Source organism: Mus caroli, unplaced genomic scaffold (genome assembly GCF_978045245.1).
Source record: "Mus caroli unplaced genomic scaffold, Mus_caroli_1 scaffold_5, whole genome shotgun sequence".
Lineage (NCBI taxonomy): Eukaryota > Metazoa > Chordata > Mammalia > Rodentia > Muridae > Mus > Mus caroli.
In genome coordinates, this window is record NW_028227260.1 from 136,853,567 (window position 1) to 136,870,679 (window position 17,113).

The following is a 17,113-nucleotide window of genomic DNA, read 5'->3' on the forward strand; positions in this document are numbered from 1 at the left end:
GAGAGATGTCTCAGCAGTTTGCAGCACTGTTATTCCAGTGGACTGGGTTTGGTTCCTGGCATCCACATGGTAGCTTATAACAAATTGCAGGGGACCTAATGCCTTCATATGTCTTCTCTGGGCACCAGGTACATACATAGTGCACAGACATATAGGCAGGCAAAATATTCATACACATAAATTTTTTTAAAACTATAAAACAATTTTTAAGTGGGGGTAAAAATGTGTTGATAAGTAAAACAATTATCACAGACCTGTCATATAGGAAAAAAAGTAAATGCACATTTGTTGGTATTTTAACATCTTTGACATGAAAATGTATTTCTAGCGAATATTATTCATTGCTGTTTTATTTTGCTTACCAATATATGCTAAAATAATGGTACATCACTACAAAATCATAGCACCTAAGAGTCAATGTAATAATATAACTTTTAATGAAGTTATAATTCTAGCTGGGCATAGTGGTAGACACCTTTAATCTCAGAAATCAATATAATCAGTATGATTACCACAAGAATTCCATACATGCTTGCTTTTTTTTTAAGTAAAGATTTATTTTTAGAACGATATAGCAACAATCACACTTAAAAATAAGGTCAAACCTGGCCTAGTGTTGCGTCCTTGTCTTTAATCGTAGCACTTGGGAAGCAGAGACAAAAATAGATAGATGTGATTATTCTGAATAATATGTGATTTAAAAATTTTCAGTGTCTAAGCAAAATAGCTATAATACATAACAAACAGAAGAGAGACAAATTAATTTTGTATAAAACTGATTTTATTAAATTTTTTATTAAAATTGTTTTATTAAATAAATCTTTTATTAAAAGAAGTCTTTTATTAAATAAAAATCTTTTATAAAAATTCTTTATTAAAATTCCATTTTAATAAAGACACATTGAGATAAACCTAGAAAATCATCAAACACCCACTGACATATGAAAAGGTATTATCTATCAAATTTTATGGCAAAATAGTTCACATTTCTTTTACTATGTTTACTTTCGTAACTATACTTTTTCATTCGACTTTTAAATTTTATTTATTTTGATTTTTGAAGATTCTAATATAATTATATCATTTCCCCTTCCTTTTTCTCCCTCCAAATTTGGCTTTATAATTATTCTACATTACAAAATAAAAAGGTAGGGCAAAAAATGTTTATAAAAATCCCATTGTGGGACTCCTCACAAACATATGCGAATATATGAGAATAGCCTCAGTTAAAGTCCAATGACAGGTAATAAGGTAAGAGGGCTACCTAAAACAACCAGCTAAGAGGTTTTCTGCTGTTTCCTTCTTTTGCTCCTTCTCTTCTTTCACAGTAAAACCTTGATTTATTTGTTTTTATATCTGACCATTTTTAAAAATTATAATTACATCAATTCCCCCTTCCTTTTCCACTCTCCAACACCTCCCATGTACCCTGTCTTGCTGTTTCTCAAATTCGTGGTTCCTTTAATTGTTGTTATGCACATATCGTGTAAGCCTCATGCCACTGCAATTTATATGAAAACTCAATTCTATATCACTACAGTTGCTGAATGATAGATTTACTGGGAAAAACTAGGAAGCAATACTCAGCATTTCTGACAGATAGCTCTGGCATCTTAGTGGGAAGATACTCAGTTATTATTGTCCTTTAGGTAGCAGCAAGACATTCATCCTCTCACACCTCCAAGGAAGCCTTCAGGCATTTGAATGAGGGCTCTCAGGCTTCAGCAAGCTCTATGGGAGCAAGCATACTTTTGCTTTCACTTTTCCTGCACCTATCCCTTCTAGCTCTTTCTCAGCCATGTGCCAGAAGATTCAAACTAGCCACTGAGGACTTAATGCTTAGACTGCCTCTTGTGTCCCCTGCTGTGTTGTCACCTACTGCCCCCCTGCCAACATGGCAAAGGGCTGGCCTACTGACATCAGGAAACCACCAAAGCCTCTTCAAAAATCTATTCACTTGTTGGCAGGAGCCTGATTAGCTGTCTCCTGAGAGGCTCAGCTAGTGCATTACAAATACAAAAGTGGATGCTCACAGCCATCCATTGGACTGAACACAGGGTCCCCAATGAAGGAGCTAGAGAAAGTACCTAAGGAGCTGAAGGGGTTTGCAGCCCCATAGGAGGAACAGCAATATGAACTAACCAGTATCTCCAGAGATGCCTGGGACTAAACCACCAACCAAAGAAAAGTCATCATGGGACTCATGGCTCTACCTGCATATGTAGCAGAGGATGGCCTAGTCAGTCATCAATGGGAGGAGAACCCCTTGGTTCTGTGAAGGTTATATGCCCCAGTATAGGGGAATGCTAGGGCCAGGAAGTGGGAGTGGGTGGGCTGGTGAACACGGGGAGGGAGGCAGGAGGGGATAGGTAATTTTCAGAAGGGAAACTAGGAAAGGGGATAACATTTGAAATGTAAATAAAGGAAATATCTAATAAAATAAATAAATAAAAATCTGTTCACATATAGAAGTTTCTTTTAACAATACATTTTAGAAAATCTACAAAGAACCAAAATGCCCATATGCTCATTGGCAAAATATTGTGGTTTCATATTGAATGATCAAATATAAAGTTGAGGTTGTTTTTACCCACCTCAGGATTCAATTCTTTCCTTCAAAAAATATTTAATCATTTATACCTATTAAAATTATTTTATGTTTGGCTATAGTTTTTAACCTTGAAAAAAGAATATAATAAAATATGCACGTTATCTCTTTGTCTAGACAATTGCATTCCAGATTGTCATAATATATTTTCTTTTCATTTACTGACTAGGAAACAGATAAGGGAGGCTAAGGTTGGCCATTTGTTTGATAGTTTTCAATTTCTTCTTGCTATATTCTCACATAGCTGCCTTGTTGGAAAACCCTATTTATTTATAGAATCACCTTACTCCGCTGGTGGTGGATTGTCTAGTTAGCCTAGCATTTTAGCGCGGCACTTATCAGATTCTTCTAAACTGTTTATTAGAGCTAAACCCTAGATTTTATTATCGTGATTTCAATAAGGTTGTGCATTTCTTATTACATCATACGATGAGGAATTTTGTATCCATGTTTTAACTCCACTCCTCCTAGTCCCTCCCCACAACCTCCTTTCCCAAACTCCACCCCCAACTCTGCTTTGTGTTTTAACTCTGTTTTATGTACCTTACACCTGCTAAGTTCATGAACCTTAAACTCTGTGGTCAAATAATAGCTGTAAGTAGCTACTTTGGGATTGACAGATAGACTCCCAGGCCACTAGGTGGCGAACGACTATTGTAAGGGTATAGAGAAGACCCCACAAGTTCAACAATCACACTCTATTGTTAGTTCTCTAAGGCGGAAAAGCTGGGCGAGGGATTCTTAGAATGGCTATTAATTTTAAGGACCCAACCTGTGGTTTTTACCACCAGGAAGTTGTAGATTTTGTAAATGAACAAATAGTTAAAACTGGGCCTAGTAGATTCTTCGATAGGATTCACTTGTGTAAGTCCTGGAACGCTGTGGAAGGGGAGCTGCTGAACATCGTGACTGACTCAGCGATACCCAGAAGTCTGAAGAAATCTTGTGCCTGGAGTGCCCTGGCTCTGGGCCGGAGCTTAGCTAAGAAGCGGTGCCAGGAGTACAGAGAGAAGGTAAAGACAATGCAGGATCAGCTAGAGGAGCAGAGGTTGTTCATTAACGCCTTGTTAGGGATGGTACAAAAACAAAGGGATAAAAATCAAGAGGAAAAGGCCATGGAGGAGTTCCGACTCCAACAAGGACTCACAGACCTTAATCGAGCACAAGGGGAGCAATCTGTTCTCACAGATTGCTTTTAGTTTGCCTTTTAGTTTGGTAAGAACTCCGTTTCAAAGTCAGGAAGGAAGGAAAGACGAGGCCCAGGGAACCGGGTCATATCCATTAGGCAGTGTTGTGCCCCTTGGAGATGGGGGATATGACTGGACTGTGAGAGAGCCACTGAGGCTTCCAGGCCAAAGTGCTTCCACTGCTGCTCCTCCAGTTCCTTTTGATGAGGAAAATAGGTTTTCTGTAAGAACAAATCGAAATGAGGATTCTTCCTCTGAAATCTGGGGGGCTTGGTCTCAGACTCTCCCACTGGCACCTCTTAATTTGTCCTCTAGCTCAGTCCAGCCTCTACTTGTTTCCCAAGTGGCAGCAGCAGAGGTAGAACAGGTTTCTACAGTTCCTGCCCTGAGCTGTTCTAGAGCTAGCTGGAGAGGTACCCAATTCCACCGCAGGAATCTCCTTCCTCATAAGTTCAGACCAAGAGCTGACCCCTCTGAGTATAGTAAGTATAGTGTCATTCAAAGACCTGGGGACTGGTACTGTGATGAGTGTAATGTGATGAACTTCTCTTGGCGAAATGTGTGTTTCAGATGTAAGCAATTCCAGGAAAAAAAGGTAATTGGAGGCATTTTACACAATTGGACATATCTGTGATTTAATGAATTTACACACAGTTTCCTTTCTGCTGCTAAAGGGAATGAGAACATTTCTTGCCCACTAGACACTGCATAAAGAGAACAAAGCAACATGGAATAAAATATGAATAAAGGCCACCTTTAACCTTGCCATTGAGAAAGTTTAGCTTAATTTCTGTTTACTTCTAACCATAACTATGGCTACATATAGAAATTCGGATAAATATTATTCTAGTGAAAACAAAATTGTTTTAAGTCATTTAAATTTAAAATGTTCATTCACTGGTTCAAGAACATCCAGAGAATATAGGAAAAAAAATGCAAAGAGACTAAAATTCACAAAAATGTCACCAATCTGAAACAGGTTTTAGATATCTATTTTGCTAGACTCTGTGCTTGGTGGACCTAGACATACACATACATGGATACAGAAACATGCCACTGTCACTTCTAGAGTGGAACTAAATTGTCTATAAATCCTAGGAATCTGTTTTTTAAAAGTTATTTTTGGAAAATTCCTGGAGATGCATTAATTCATAAGAAATGGCAATTCAATCACTCCAAAGCTGTTTCAGTATTTTAATGCATATATTTCCTGTTAATATGTGTTGATGTGTTATTAAAATTCATTCTTTTCTTATTTCTATAGTAAAAAATTGGAAGGCAAGTAATAGCAAAGAAGCAGAGGAGAAAATTCCATGTGTAGTTTACTTAAAAACTATATTAGTCCACATTCATATTTTTATAAAATGGATACTTAAAATATAGACCTATGTTATTTACAATCTTTCTTTGATATCTTATAATGTTTTGGTTATTTTTCTGTTATTTAATTTACTTATTTCCTTTTGTGATTCAGGCCATTGAACTCAAGGCCCTGTACATGATAAGTATTCTACTATTGAACTGTATTACTTTGTCTTGAGGCTGTTTTTTGAAAAGTTGTTTCTTTGTTTTAGAGGGTTTATTTTGGTTTTCCCAAACTCCTGCTTCTATTTGCCATTGCTATTACTCACATAGTTTTAAATTCACCCATTTGTCTCCCATCCTGTGTCCTTTTCTGGGGTTTTACTTTATTATTGTTATTTTTATTATGTTCTAAGTTCTTCATTTTACATGGAATTCACACTGTGTGTGTCTGTATGTGGTGCTTAAAGGTGAGGATTTGCTGTCAAGTATGCTTTTTTCTTTTGTTTATGAGCCTAGCCTTTAGTGACTGAACCACCTCTCCAGTCCCAGTGTGCCTTTGTTTTAACAAAAAAACAAAAAACAAAAAAAAAACAAAAAAAGAACAAAAAACCAACAAAAAGAACCCCCCAAAAAAACAAAACAAAACAAAACAAAAAACAAAAAAAAATGTGTGTTTATGGGTGTGTGTTAGTGTGTTCACTTTTTCTCCACGCTTGGACTTTTATTTGGCATTCTAAACTAAAATGCTACTAATTTGGGGAGGGCTTACCTGGTAAAAACCGTATAAACTATGCTTTGAGTTACATTTACATTTTTGAAACTGGGCTATGCTGTGATTGTGGTAGCTGTGCAGTAAACAGAGAATGTAAACTTTGGGGATCAGCCATGGTATATTTTATATCCATGCAAAGATTTGGGCATATGCATGAAATTTTTTTGTTAATGCATGTCTGCATATTTTGTGTTTATATTAGCAGGGAAATATTTTTTGTGATATAAAAATAATTTTGTGGAGCATATAATATGAAGCAAAGGAATAAACACTAGAATTTATGATCATCTATTTTGTTTCTAACATATCAACAATTTTAAGATATGAAGCTGGGAAGGTGTCTATGTGGCAGTACACATGCTATCCTGGGTTTCATCTCCAGCACAAAGAACAGCTGGTGTCTTAGTCAGGGTTTCTATTCCTGCAGAAACATCATGACCAAGAAGCAAGTTGGGGAGGAAAGGGTTTATTTAGCTAACACTTTCACATTGCTGTTCATCACCAAGGAAGTCAGGACTGGAACTCAAGCATGTCAGGAAGCAAGAGCTGATGCAGGGGCCATGAGGGATGTTCTTTACTGGCTTGCTTGCTTCTGCTGGCTTGCTCAGCCTGCTCTCTTATAGAAACAACCCAAGACTACCAGCCCAGAGATGGCACCACCCACAAGGAGACGTCCCTCCTTGATCACTAATTGAGAAAATGCCTTCCAGCTGGATCTTGTGGAGGCATTTCCCCAACTGAAGCTCCTTTCTCTGTGATAACTACAGCCTGTGTCAAGTTGACACAAAACTAGCTAGTACAGCTGGTGAAAACTTAGGAGAATTTATAGCAGTTAACCCACAAGAATTTATTGCATAGAAAGTTTAAAATTTATGTTGGTAAAATTTTCCTATTCATTTTTGATACAGATTTGTATTATGTTTTCTGATATTTTGTGCTGCCTTGAAAGATTTTTGAAATAATAGTGCAGTCTGGCAGCAGAGCTGGTCTGTATGTATCTAAGAATCACTGAAAAATTAATGTTCACTGCTCTGTACCACCCAGGGGCAAAGTAAATCAATAACAGCAGTAAAAGAGTTATGATAGAAAAATACCTGCATTCAAGGGCTCAAATAAAGTAATACAAGACTCTATTTAGACCTATGAAAATGCTAATTATGACCATTTGAAAAACCCTTAGAAATCAGTGTTTTCATTAATCGATTGTCTGTCTCTGGTGTTCTATGACCTGTTTTTAGAGATAAAGTTTCCTGATATACAAGGATATCGTTTAAATTTGAATTTTGAAATAAACAGTAGACTTCCCCATGCCCCCATGTGTTATGAATAGATTCTAAATTTTATATTATTTTAATTTTCTATATTGGAAAACTCTGTTTAAAGAAGTAATAATACTGACTTCCCATCAAAATCCAAATAAGGGTAGATAAGTTTGTAACCAAAAGCATTTGAATCTTGTTTCTTAAATTACAACGTTTAATTATATGCATATGTGTGTGTTTATGTCTGGGTTTGTGCATGTGGCTGCAGTGCCTACAGAAGCCAGAAGATGATGCCACATCCCATGAAGCTAGAGTCACATGCATTCATGAGCCTTGGGAATTGGGTATCTGCAACTCTGTTCCTGTGGAAGCGAAGCATGTACACGAAACTTCTGAGCCGTCTCTCAAGCCCCTGCTTATTTGTCCGATGTGACTGTTTCCATATTTGTGAATATTTACAGTTGATTTTGATTCTGTTATTACTATCATTTACAGTTTTGAAATGTATAATACCCATTTGTTGTTGTTGTTGTTTTGAGACAGGGTCTATATGTGTCCCCTGGATGTCTTGAAACTCACTGGCTTCAAATTCATAGAGATCCACCTGCCTCTGCCTCCTGAGTACTGAGATTAAAGGGATCTACCATCACAAAAATTTTAACTGTAGTACTTTGAAATGAATCTTAAAGCTCTTTGGCTGTTGTCTAAGGAAATTGCTGTTTGCTCTCACCAATATTTCTCCATTTCTCCCACCCTAGTAAGCACCACAATACTCTATGCGTGTATAATTGGCTATTTCAGGTTACACATATAAATGTGATTACACAGTATTTGACTTTCTGGGCCTGACACAGTTTGAACTTCTACAGTTTAGAACAAGATTTAGGATTCATGGTTGAGGAAGCAAAATGAAGAACAAAACAGAAACTTCTAAGCAAATATCAACAGTGAAATCTGAATGCCTAAATTGGGTATTGACAATATATAGTATAGTATAGAATATTTTTGTTGGTAAAATAAAATTTGGAAAAGGTGAGTTTTTGCCCTGGAAGTTTTTTGCTGTGTTGCTGCAATAGCCTAAGTGGTCTCTATAGTCACTTGACCCAAAAGCAGTTGCATTCTGAAAAATCTGTATGTTCTACCTGGTGCCCAGATATTGGCTCCTTAAACTATTCTCCTATGAATAGGAACCAGGGCTCCTTGGAGGGTAGCTGGTGCCAAGTCTTGGGGCTGGAAAAGGCAAGATGAGCCTGGAACACCTTGCCACATACAGAAAGTGAGAATGCCGACTGGTGCTACAAAGGACACATGGGCTTTAAGGAGACTGTCTTAGAGCAAAAGCAATGGACTGAGTATTTAAGCCATGAGACTAACACTCACTGGGCAAAGAGTGGAAAGCAGGCATAATAAGGAGCAATGATTGTGACCAATTGCCAGTATTGAAATATACTAAACTGTGCCCGTGATGATACAAAGGATGCTACAGAGTGCATGTAATATACACTAGAATTTTCAATGTTGTTTACTAAAATGCTATATATTGTCTGACTCAATTTATGTTGCTTCTATACTTAACTTTTCTGCCATCGATGAAGTTGACACAAATAGATATAGGGACTTCATGACTGACCAACATAAAAGAAGAATTTAGGTTAAAGTAGGAGAGAGAAAAAAATGGGAGGGAAGGCATGGGTGATGTTTTTGTATGATGTTGAATAGAGAAAGACATACTACAACCTGTGGGAGAAATGCTCTAAGGGGAAAAAATGTAATGACTTGAAATTTGAGGTGGTGTTGGATTAGAGTGCTTGTAATGGCTTTCAAATGTATTTTCTGTTGTGCCACAGAGAGAAACATGTCACAAATTTTTGGATCTAACAGAATTTTACAGTAAAAATACAAGAAAGAAGGCATTGTTTCCATCATGTCTGTATATTGAACATGCAATGCTCAAGTGAATACTACTGTTCTTTTGTGATGTTCATGTAACAGGGGTGATCAAAGCTTGCATAAATAAACCAGTTGTAAAGCTACACTGTGTCATGGATCATATTTGCTATTGCTGTGTGGAAAGAAGGGTTAAGAGATAGCAAGATAGGGATCGACATATTTCTACATTATTTCCCTTAAATGCTAAAACACTCAGAAGATAATTTTCTCTGCTTCAAAAAATACTGCCTGACTTAGTCTGTGGTGGAAAATAATACCAAGTGTCTCTATCATAAAATTTAAATCAGAAATAACTTTATATTGGGTAACTGCAGACTGATTCTTAGATTATAGATTTATTGAAAGGCCCTTTTAATCCTGTGAAATAAAACAGTTTTGAACCTATAGGTCTAGTGTTAAGATAGTTAGTTTCCTAGTTATTAAAACATTAGATGGCCTGGACATGGTGGTTCATTGTTTTATTCCCAGCACTCTGGGGCAGTGGTAGGTAGATCTCTGTTACTTTGAACCCATCCTGGTCTACATAGTGAGTTCTAGGACAGAAATGGCTGCATAGTAATATTCTGTCTCAGACAAACAAACAAAAAAAAAATAGATGGCAGATAAGTAAAGGAATGAATAAATAAGACAGACAATCAAATTTGGTTGTAATATGTTGTCCATGACTATCTTCTGAGCCAACTGCTACCATCTTTAGGAGTCCTGCTGGGCCTGTACACAGAGGATCATGGTTGGTCCTGTTGACTCTTCAATTTTCTTCATAGAAGGAGGGCATGCTGAGACATGGGACCATTCCCTGAGTATCCAGTTACTCTTCCCAACTAGCCTTATGCAATTCTTCTATAATTACACATGATTTTGTGGTTTGTGCATGGGGCTAGAGGATGTAGTGGGAAAGGACTAGAGGGAGGTACTTCATCTATTTGACTGTAGAGAAGCCATCATCCCTGCTGGGTAAAGACTTTGCACTGTGGCTTTTTGGGGGAGAGCACACAGATTCCTGTATATAACCTATGCTCTGCCAGGAAGCCAGATGGACTAATTGGTTCCCCAGAGTGAACGTTGGTTGAATTTTACCTGAGTTTGTTTTTGGAATCCTGGAAGGAGGGATAGACCCCCCCCCTAAGGAATTACAGCAACAGAATATTCAATTTTTTAAATTTTAAAAAATTTTATTGAGGGTGGGGGAGGTGTGGTATGGTGTAGTGTGTGGGGGTGTGCATAAGCGATGGAGCTCAGAACTTTCGGGGCTCAACTTTCTTTTTCCTTTATTGTTGGATATTTTCTTTATTTACATTTCAAATGTTATCCCCTTTCCTAGTTCCCCCTCCCCAGACACCCTTTTCCCATCCCTCCTCCTCCTCCTGCTTCTATGAGGGTGTTCCCCTACCTACCTACCCACTCCTACATCCCTGTCCTGGTATTCCCTTACACTGGGGCAAGGGCCTCTCCTCCCATTGGTAGGGCTCAATTTTCTTATTCTACTTTGGGTTGTGGGACTCAAACTTAAGTTTTTAGGCTTGACAAAAAATGCCTTTACTCTCATCAGAAAATGTTCTTTTTATAATAGATATGACAGGCTGTCCCAGGTGCACAGACTTAAGAGACTGGGATGCTCAGTCTTACATTAAACATCTATATCATACCTCTATCCTCCTAAGGCTCAGGTATCATCATTGAAGAGGAGGAAAGAATGTAAAAGACAGAAGTGGTAAGTGACTGTAATAAATCTGTTTTCTGGATGTAACAGGGAACCTGCACATATGAAGTAACAGTGGTTGGTATACCATGCAAATACCTGCCCTAGCTCAAGTAAGGCAAAATCCCAGTGTAGAGAGGGGAGGGAGGATGGAGTGCCACCCCTATAAGATGCTATTGGCACCTAACAGCTTCTGGAAATGAGCTTTATTTTTTGTTTGTTTAGTTTTTTGTTTTTTAATATTGCAGCACATAGTAGGTCCACTGTGTTCCAAAGGATTGCAGCACACCCAAGAATATTTGGACAACACAACAGACTCTATGGGTATTGAAATGAAAGAAAAAAAGGCACTTTGATGGGTATGGAGGTGGGAATGTATGTGGGGGGATTTGGGGGAGGAGGGGTGACTATAATCAAAATAGATTTTGAGAAATCCGCCAAGAATTGTTACAATGTTATTTTTCAAAGAAGTCTCATCCTCACCCTGTCTCTGACTATTCCTTCCCCCACTGCAACCTGGAAGACCTATAGTTATTTGTAGTTTGTAAATTCTTCTATTGCTCTTCCTGCAAATACAGTCACAGTAGTATATTATTTCATCACTTACATAAAATACCTCTGTATGATCTTGTCATTTCTTTTGGGATCCTTCCATATGACTGAAGCCATTTTTATCATTACCCTGCACAATATTTAATCATTACCTTTGGTACAAAAAATTGTTTCCAGAATTTGATTATCCCATCACATAATGCTATACATAATACATTTCTTTTATGTATAAGTGCATCTTTAGGATACATTCCCTGAAATTGGATTCTTGGGTCAAAAGGTCAAAACATTCATAATTTTGGTAGTTGCTATTAAATTCCCAACAAGGCATGGTATCCATTTGCATTTTCCAAAATGGTGCAATATGAGAGGACTTATTTTTCACACAGTCTGGAAAGTGGTGTCAGTGTTCTATCAGAGTTCTAAATGGAAGTTTAGATTGCAGCTTTACTGCAGCTGTCATGGCCATGCTGAAGAGCTGAGGCCCACAGATTCTAACCAGATATTTTTCCTCCTGAGTTTGAGCTGAATGAGAACATTTTAAAGAATAAGATGGGAGAGATTGCTTTTACATAAAGCAAGACATTCTTCTAACATGGTGGAAGCAATAAGATAAGTATGTGCCTTATCTTAAGTGTCATATATTTCTTCGGGGAAAAAATGGAAATCCATTAGACTCTGTAGTGCTCCATTTCCTAGGGAGCTAAGTGCTAGAGCATTTTGTGGTTTTTGCAGTAGCTTGTGATTTTAGCTTTTCAACATTTTCTTAACACTTTGGTGGGCTAGATTGGATAATTTAACTCAGTACAGTTAGAGATGGAAAATAGAATGGAATTGACCTTTCAGACTAATTGGTACCAAAGAACATGCACTTGGCTGATGTGTCCACGTGTGCACATCATTACTGATTGTGATATTTAAGCTGTGGATCTTTTTACTGTGACATGGGGTCTGATTAAGAGGAGTGTAGTGGTTTGAATATGTTTGGCTCAGGGAGTGGCACTATTTGGAGTTGTAGCTTTGGAGTAGGTGTGTCACTGTGGGCGTGGCCTTTAAGACCCTCTTCCTAGCTGCCTCGAAGCTAGTCTTTTCCTGTTTGCCTTTGGATGAAGATGTAGAACTCTCAGGTCCTGCTGTACCATGCTGGCATGCACACTGCCATATTCCTGCCTTGATGACAATGAACTGAACCTCTGAACCTATAAGCCAGCCCCAATTAAATGTTGTTTTTATAAAAATTGCCTTGGTCATGGTGTCTGTTCACAGCAGTAAAAATCAAACTAAGACAAGGAGTCACCATGTCTCATTCTTCTCTCTTAGAATCCTTTCTTTCCCAGGTCCTGGATCCACTCTTTCCTGAGTTCTCCCTACTCTGCCAGCTGAACCTCAGTCTCTTCCTGGTTCCTCTTCTGCTTACATGTGGCCCCTTACATCCTCCAGAATTTTAAAGAATTTTCAGCTTTTTCTTCCTGTTATCTTTGGAAATGGTTTAAGCGTTCTTCCCCCATTTGACTTTTCTCCTAAATATGAAATTGGTTTATTTAATTTAGTTGTTATTGTATATTTCTACTCTTTAAAATTAAAATATAATTATATCATTTCCCCTTTCCCTCTGTTCTATCCAGCCTTTCCCCTGTACTCCAGCTCTTGTCTCTTTAATTATTGTTACATACATATTCCTAAATATATAATATGATATTCACAATCCATATAATGTTACTTGTGTGTATATGATTTTAGTTCTGACATCTTTATATTGGATAAACAGTTGGAGGCCTGTTTCTTCTGGAGGACTGTTTTCTCCCACTCTCAGGGAATCTATACCAATGAAGCCTTAACAACATGGTCACCTAAACAAGACATGAACAAGGATTTAAGTACATTACTTTATGTGGATTCTTCCTGTATGTATGTCTGTGTACCATGTGTGTATTTGCTGCCCCTGGAGATCAGAAGAAGGCATCAAATTCACTGGAACTGAAGTTACAAAAGATTTTGAGCTATGAGACATGCTGGGAATCAACCCCAGGTTCTCTACAAGAGCAGCAAGAGCTCTTAATCATTGAACTATGTTTTCATCCTCGCTCCATTTGATTCTTAAGTGTTCAAGGTCAGACGTACCTCCAGTTTCATGTATCAGGTTTGATATATAAAAATATACCACACAATAAATCCAGAAATCCAGTCAATCTTCTTTAGATTTTTGTTTAATTGAAATTTCAAAGTCATTTATGTATCATTTTCTGACATTTTCATTAATTAATTAATTTACATTCTGATCAAAGCCCCCTTCCTCCTCTCCTCCCAGTTCTGCCCTCACAAATCCCTCCCTATTACCTCCTCCCTTTCTCCTTGGAGAAAAGTAAGGTCTCTTTGGGTACCAGCCCACCCTGGGACATCAAGTCAAAGCAGATCTAAGGGCATCCTCTCTCACTGAAGCTATACAAGGCAATCCAGTTAGGAGAAAGGGATCCAATGGTAGACAGAGTCAGAGAAGCCTATGTTTCAATTGTTAGGGGACCCACATGAAGATCAAGCAGCATATATGCTACAATAATGTAGGGGTCCTAGGTCTAGCCCCTGCATGCTCTTTGGTTGGTGGGGTCAGTCTATGGAGCCTCCAAGGGTCTAGATTAGTTGACTCTGTAGGTCTTCTTGTGACCTTAGCCGAGACTCTTAGCAGCTGGGGATATGGAAACTGAAGTGGTTGCTTCCTGCAGCTAGGTGGTACTTCTAGTAGAGGGATGGGGACATCAACCACCACAAAACCTTCTACCCAAAATTTGTTCTGCCTATAACATGTGGAGGGATAAAGATGGAGCAGAGATTGAGGGAACAGCCAACTAATTACTGGCCGAACTTGAGACACATCCCATGTGTCAGAACCAACCCCCAACATTGTTAATGTTACTTTGTTATTGTTGTAAACAAGAGCCTATCATAACTGTCTCCTGGGAGACTTCATCCAGCATCTTATGGAAACAGATATGGAGACCCACAGCCAAACCTTAGGTGGAGCTCATGGAGTCTTCTGGAAGAGTTGAAGATAGGATTGAGCAAGCTGTTTCAGATTTTGTATTTAATCAATTTTCAAGTCTTGATTGTATATGTCTTACAAACTCCCTTGCTTGTTTCTCCTGCTTATACCCCAATTTGGAGACTTTAAAATAATCCTTAGCTAGACATAGAAAAATAGCTACCCCAGAAGAGTACAAACTTCTAGTCTCTACTGCCACCCACAGTTATCCTCCCTCAGATCATCACCCCAGCTGAGGAACTAGTAAAATGTTTATAGAAACGTCACCAATTTGACATCTTTGAGTGTTCATGCCACTCTTTTCCTAAAATATTCTTACTCATGTATGTTCTACTCATTTTGTAAGATTTATCTCAAACATATACTTGCTGTCAACCCTGTCCACATAGAGAATTATTTTCTCCTAACCTAAGCACAGATATTTCCCTTTCAAAATAGAATGTGATTTTTTTTTTTGCGGTGAGAACTTCTGTTTTTCTATAGCTGTTCTTCCAACTTCCAGCTATTTAACCCAACTGTAAGCATTTGTTTCCAGCATGTTTTTTGTTGGTTGGAATTCATACAATTTCATTACAGAGAAAGGGTTATGCTTTTTCTTCGTTTTAAAAATCCTTAGTATTATTGTTTTGCAATTTGATTTTCATTCATGAGATTTCTGAAGTTGATCTTTTTAAAATTAATTTTATATATTTGCATTCCTGTCATTGCCCTCTCATAGTCCCTCTCACAGTTCCTCACCCCATTCACCCTCCCTCTTGCCTCTGAGAAGGTACTCCCCCTTGCCTCCAGAGTCATGCTTTTAATAATTATCACTTATGGTTATTGTGAAATGAAGATCTCTTCTACTTTAGAAGTTTTTAGGTGAAGAAAAACCACAGGTCTGTAGCACGCAATCTTTGCATATAGTTTTCTACTCTTTGGACCCACCTCCTCACTCTGATTATTCCTGTATCACTTTCCTCTCTCACACAGAGTCTAGTTTTTCAAAGGACTCGTGTTACTGAATTAGGCCCACTGAGGTTATGTAAGATAATTCCTACATTTTCAATTCTATACCTTGATGATATCTCCCCAATCCATGTTTTTCATAAAGCATAAAAGATTCACAGATCTCATATATTAGGCCATCTCTGGAGTTCTTTTATTGTATTTACCATAGAAAATGAGAGGGTGATCAATAAAAAACATGATAAAACATTGGGTTTGATAGTTTACTAATTTACTATACCCTACCTGGGGTGGGACATGGCTCTGATTTGGGAAATAATAAGAATTGGAAAGAATGGTGCTATATATACTCCCTGAGGTCAAAATGTATCAGATTAGGCATATATAATGGAGTAAGACTATAACATTATTCAAATATTTGTACTTGAGTTTTCAGAAAGTAACAATGTCTTGATGAGTGTTAGAAGGTGGGATTTCTCCTTCTATATTGCCCCTGTTACTGAGTATATTAAATCAAATGCAGATTATTTCTGTAGTATTCAATATATAAAAGCAACATATAAGAAATAAACATCATTTGCAAGGGATAGATATTGCTGAAATTGAGAGAACATTTCTTTATTGAAAAAATTGAATTCATTTGTACACTCATTATTTCAGAAACATTTCAAGAGGTGTAAACATTATACCTTATTATAAGGCAAGCAGCAAGAGGATTTGTTTAAAACCTATATTGTTTGTTTACTTTGAACATATCTTCTCCTTTTTTTATGTGTGTGAGTGCCACCTTCTTCAGTCTGGCAATTCTGAGTGTAGCCTGAGCTATGCATAAAGGAACAAAACATTGGAATTCTCTGAAGGTTTACACCCCCTCTTTCAGAAGTTTTTGTTTTGTATTGTTTTGTCATTTGTTTGCTTGATTTTTAGTGTTTCTCTTGCAGTGATAGGCAACATGAGCAAAAGCAAGTTGGAGAGGAAAGGGTTTATTCAGCTTATATTTCCACATTTCTGTTCACCACAAAGAGAACTGAGGACAGGAACTCAAGCAGGGTAGGAACCTGGAGGCAGGAGCTCCTGCAGAGGCTGTGGAGGAATGCTGCTTACTGACTTGCTCCACATGGCTTCCTTGGCCCACTTTCTTATACTACCCAGTGTGGGACTGTGAACAGCAGCCTGTTTTCTGGTTGAGCTAGGTTTAAACCCCAGAGACCCAGCAGATTACTCTGCAAGAGACAGAAAGCCTGTTTGCCATGTTCCCAGGCACTAAGCTCCTGACACCAGGCCCCAGTTCCATAATTCTGTGGCCATTAGTCACATAGAGCAACACCTCAAACTACTGGTATTCTCTCTGGACTCCACCCCCACATTTACCTGGCAACAGCCAGGTAGGCCTGGCCCACTATGAAAAACGGCTGTTAGACCCCTCCTCCCTCTCTTGCTCTTGCTCCTGCTTCCTGCTTGCTTCTCTTTTGCTCTCTAGCTCCCTCTCTCTCTGCATTCCCTTCCCCTGTCTCTCCACACGACCATGGCCAGGGAACTACTCTCACCCCCACTCTGCCTTTCTCTTCCTCTACTCCATGACAATAAACGCCTTGAAACTACAGACTGCCTCTTCTCATTGGACCTGCCCTGCTAGAGCAATGGAGCAGGTCCTCATCTAAAGAGCCACACATCTAATTTCCAGCGGTAGGCCTCCCTGCTTTCCCAGACATGGCTACCACCAAACCAAGCCACCTGCCCGAGCAAGCCAAACACTCTCCTCCCCTTGGAAAGCAGCTGGAGCACTCTCCTAC

At 38.3% G+C, this 17,113-nt stretch overlaps 1 protein-coding gene across 1 annotated transcript; it reads left to right on the forward strand.

The window, feature by feature from the left end:
• Nucleotides 1-3,354: 3,354 nt before the first annotated feature.
• On the forward strand, nt 3,355-3,807 carry LOC147004832 (testis-expressed protein 13C-1-like). The gene has a single exon (XM_085837845.1). The coding sequence runs from the start codon at nt 3,355-3,357 to the stop codon at nt 3,805-3,807; it is 453 nt and encodes a 150-aa protein (XP_085693971.1).
• Nucleotides 3,808-17,113: the final 13,306 nt, after the last annotated feature.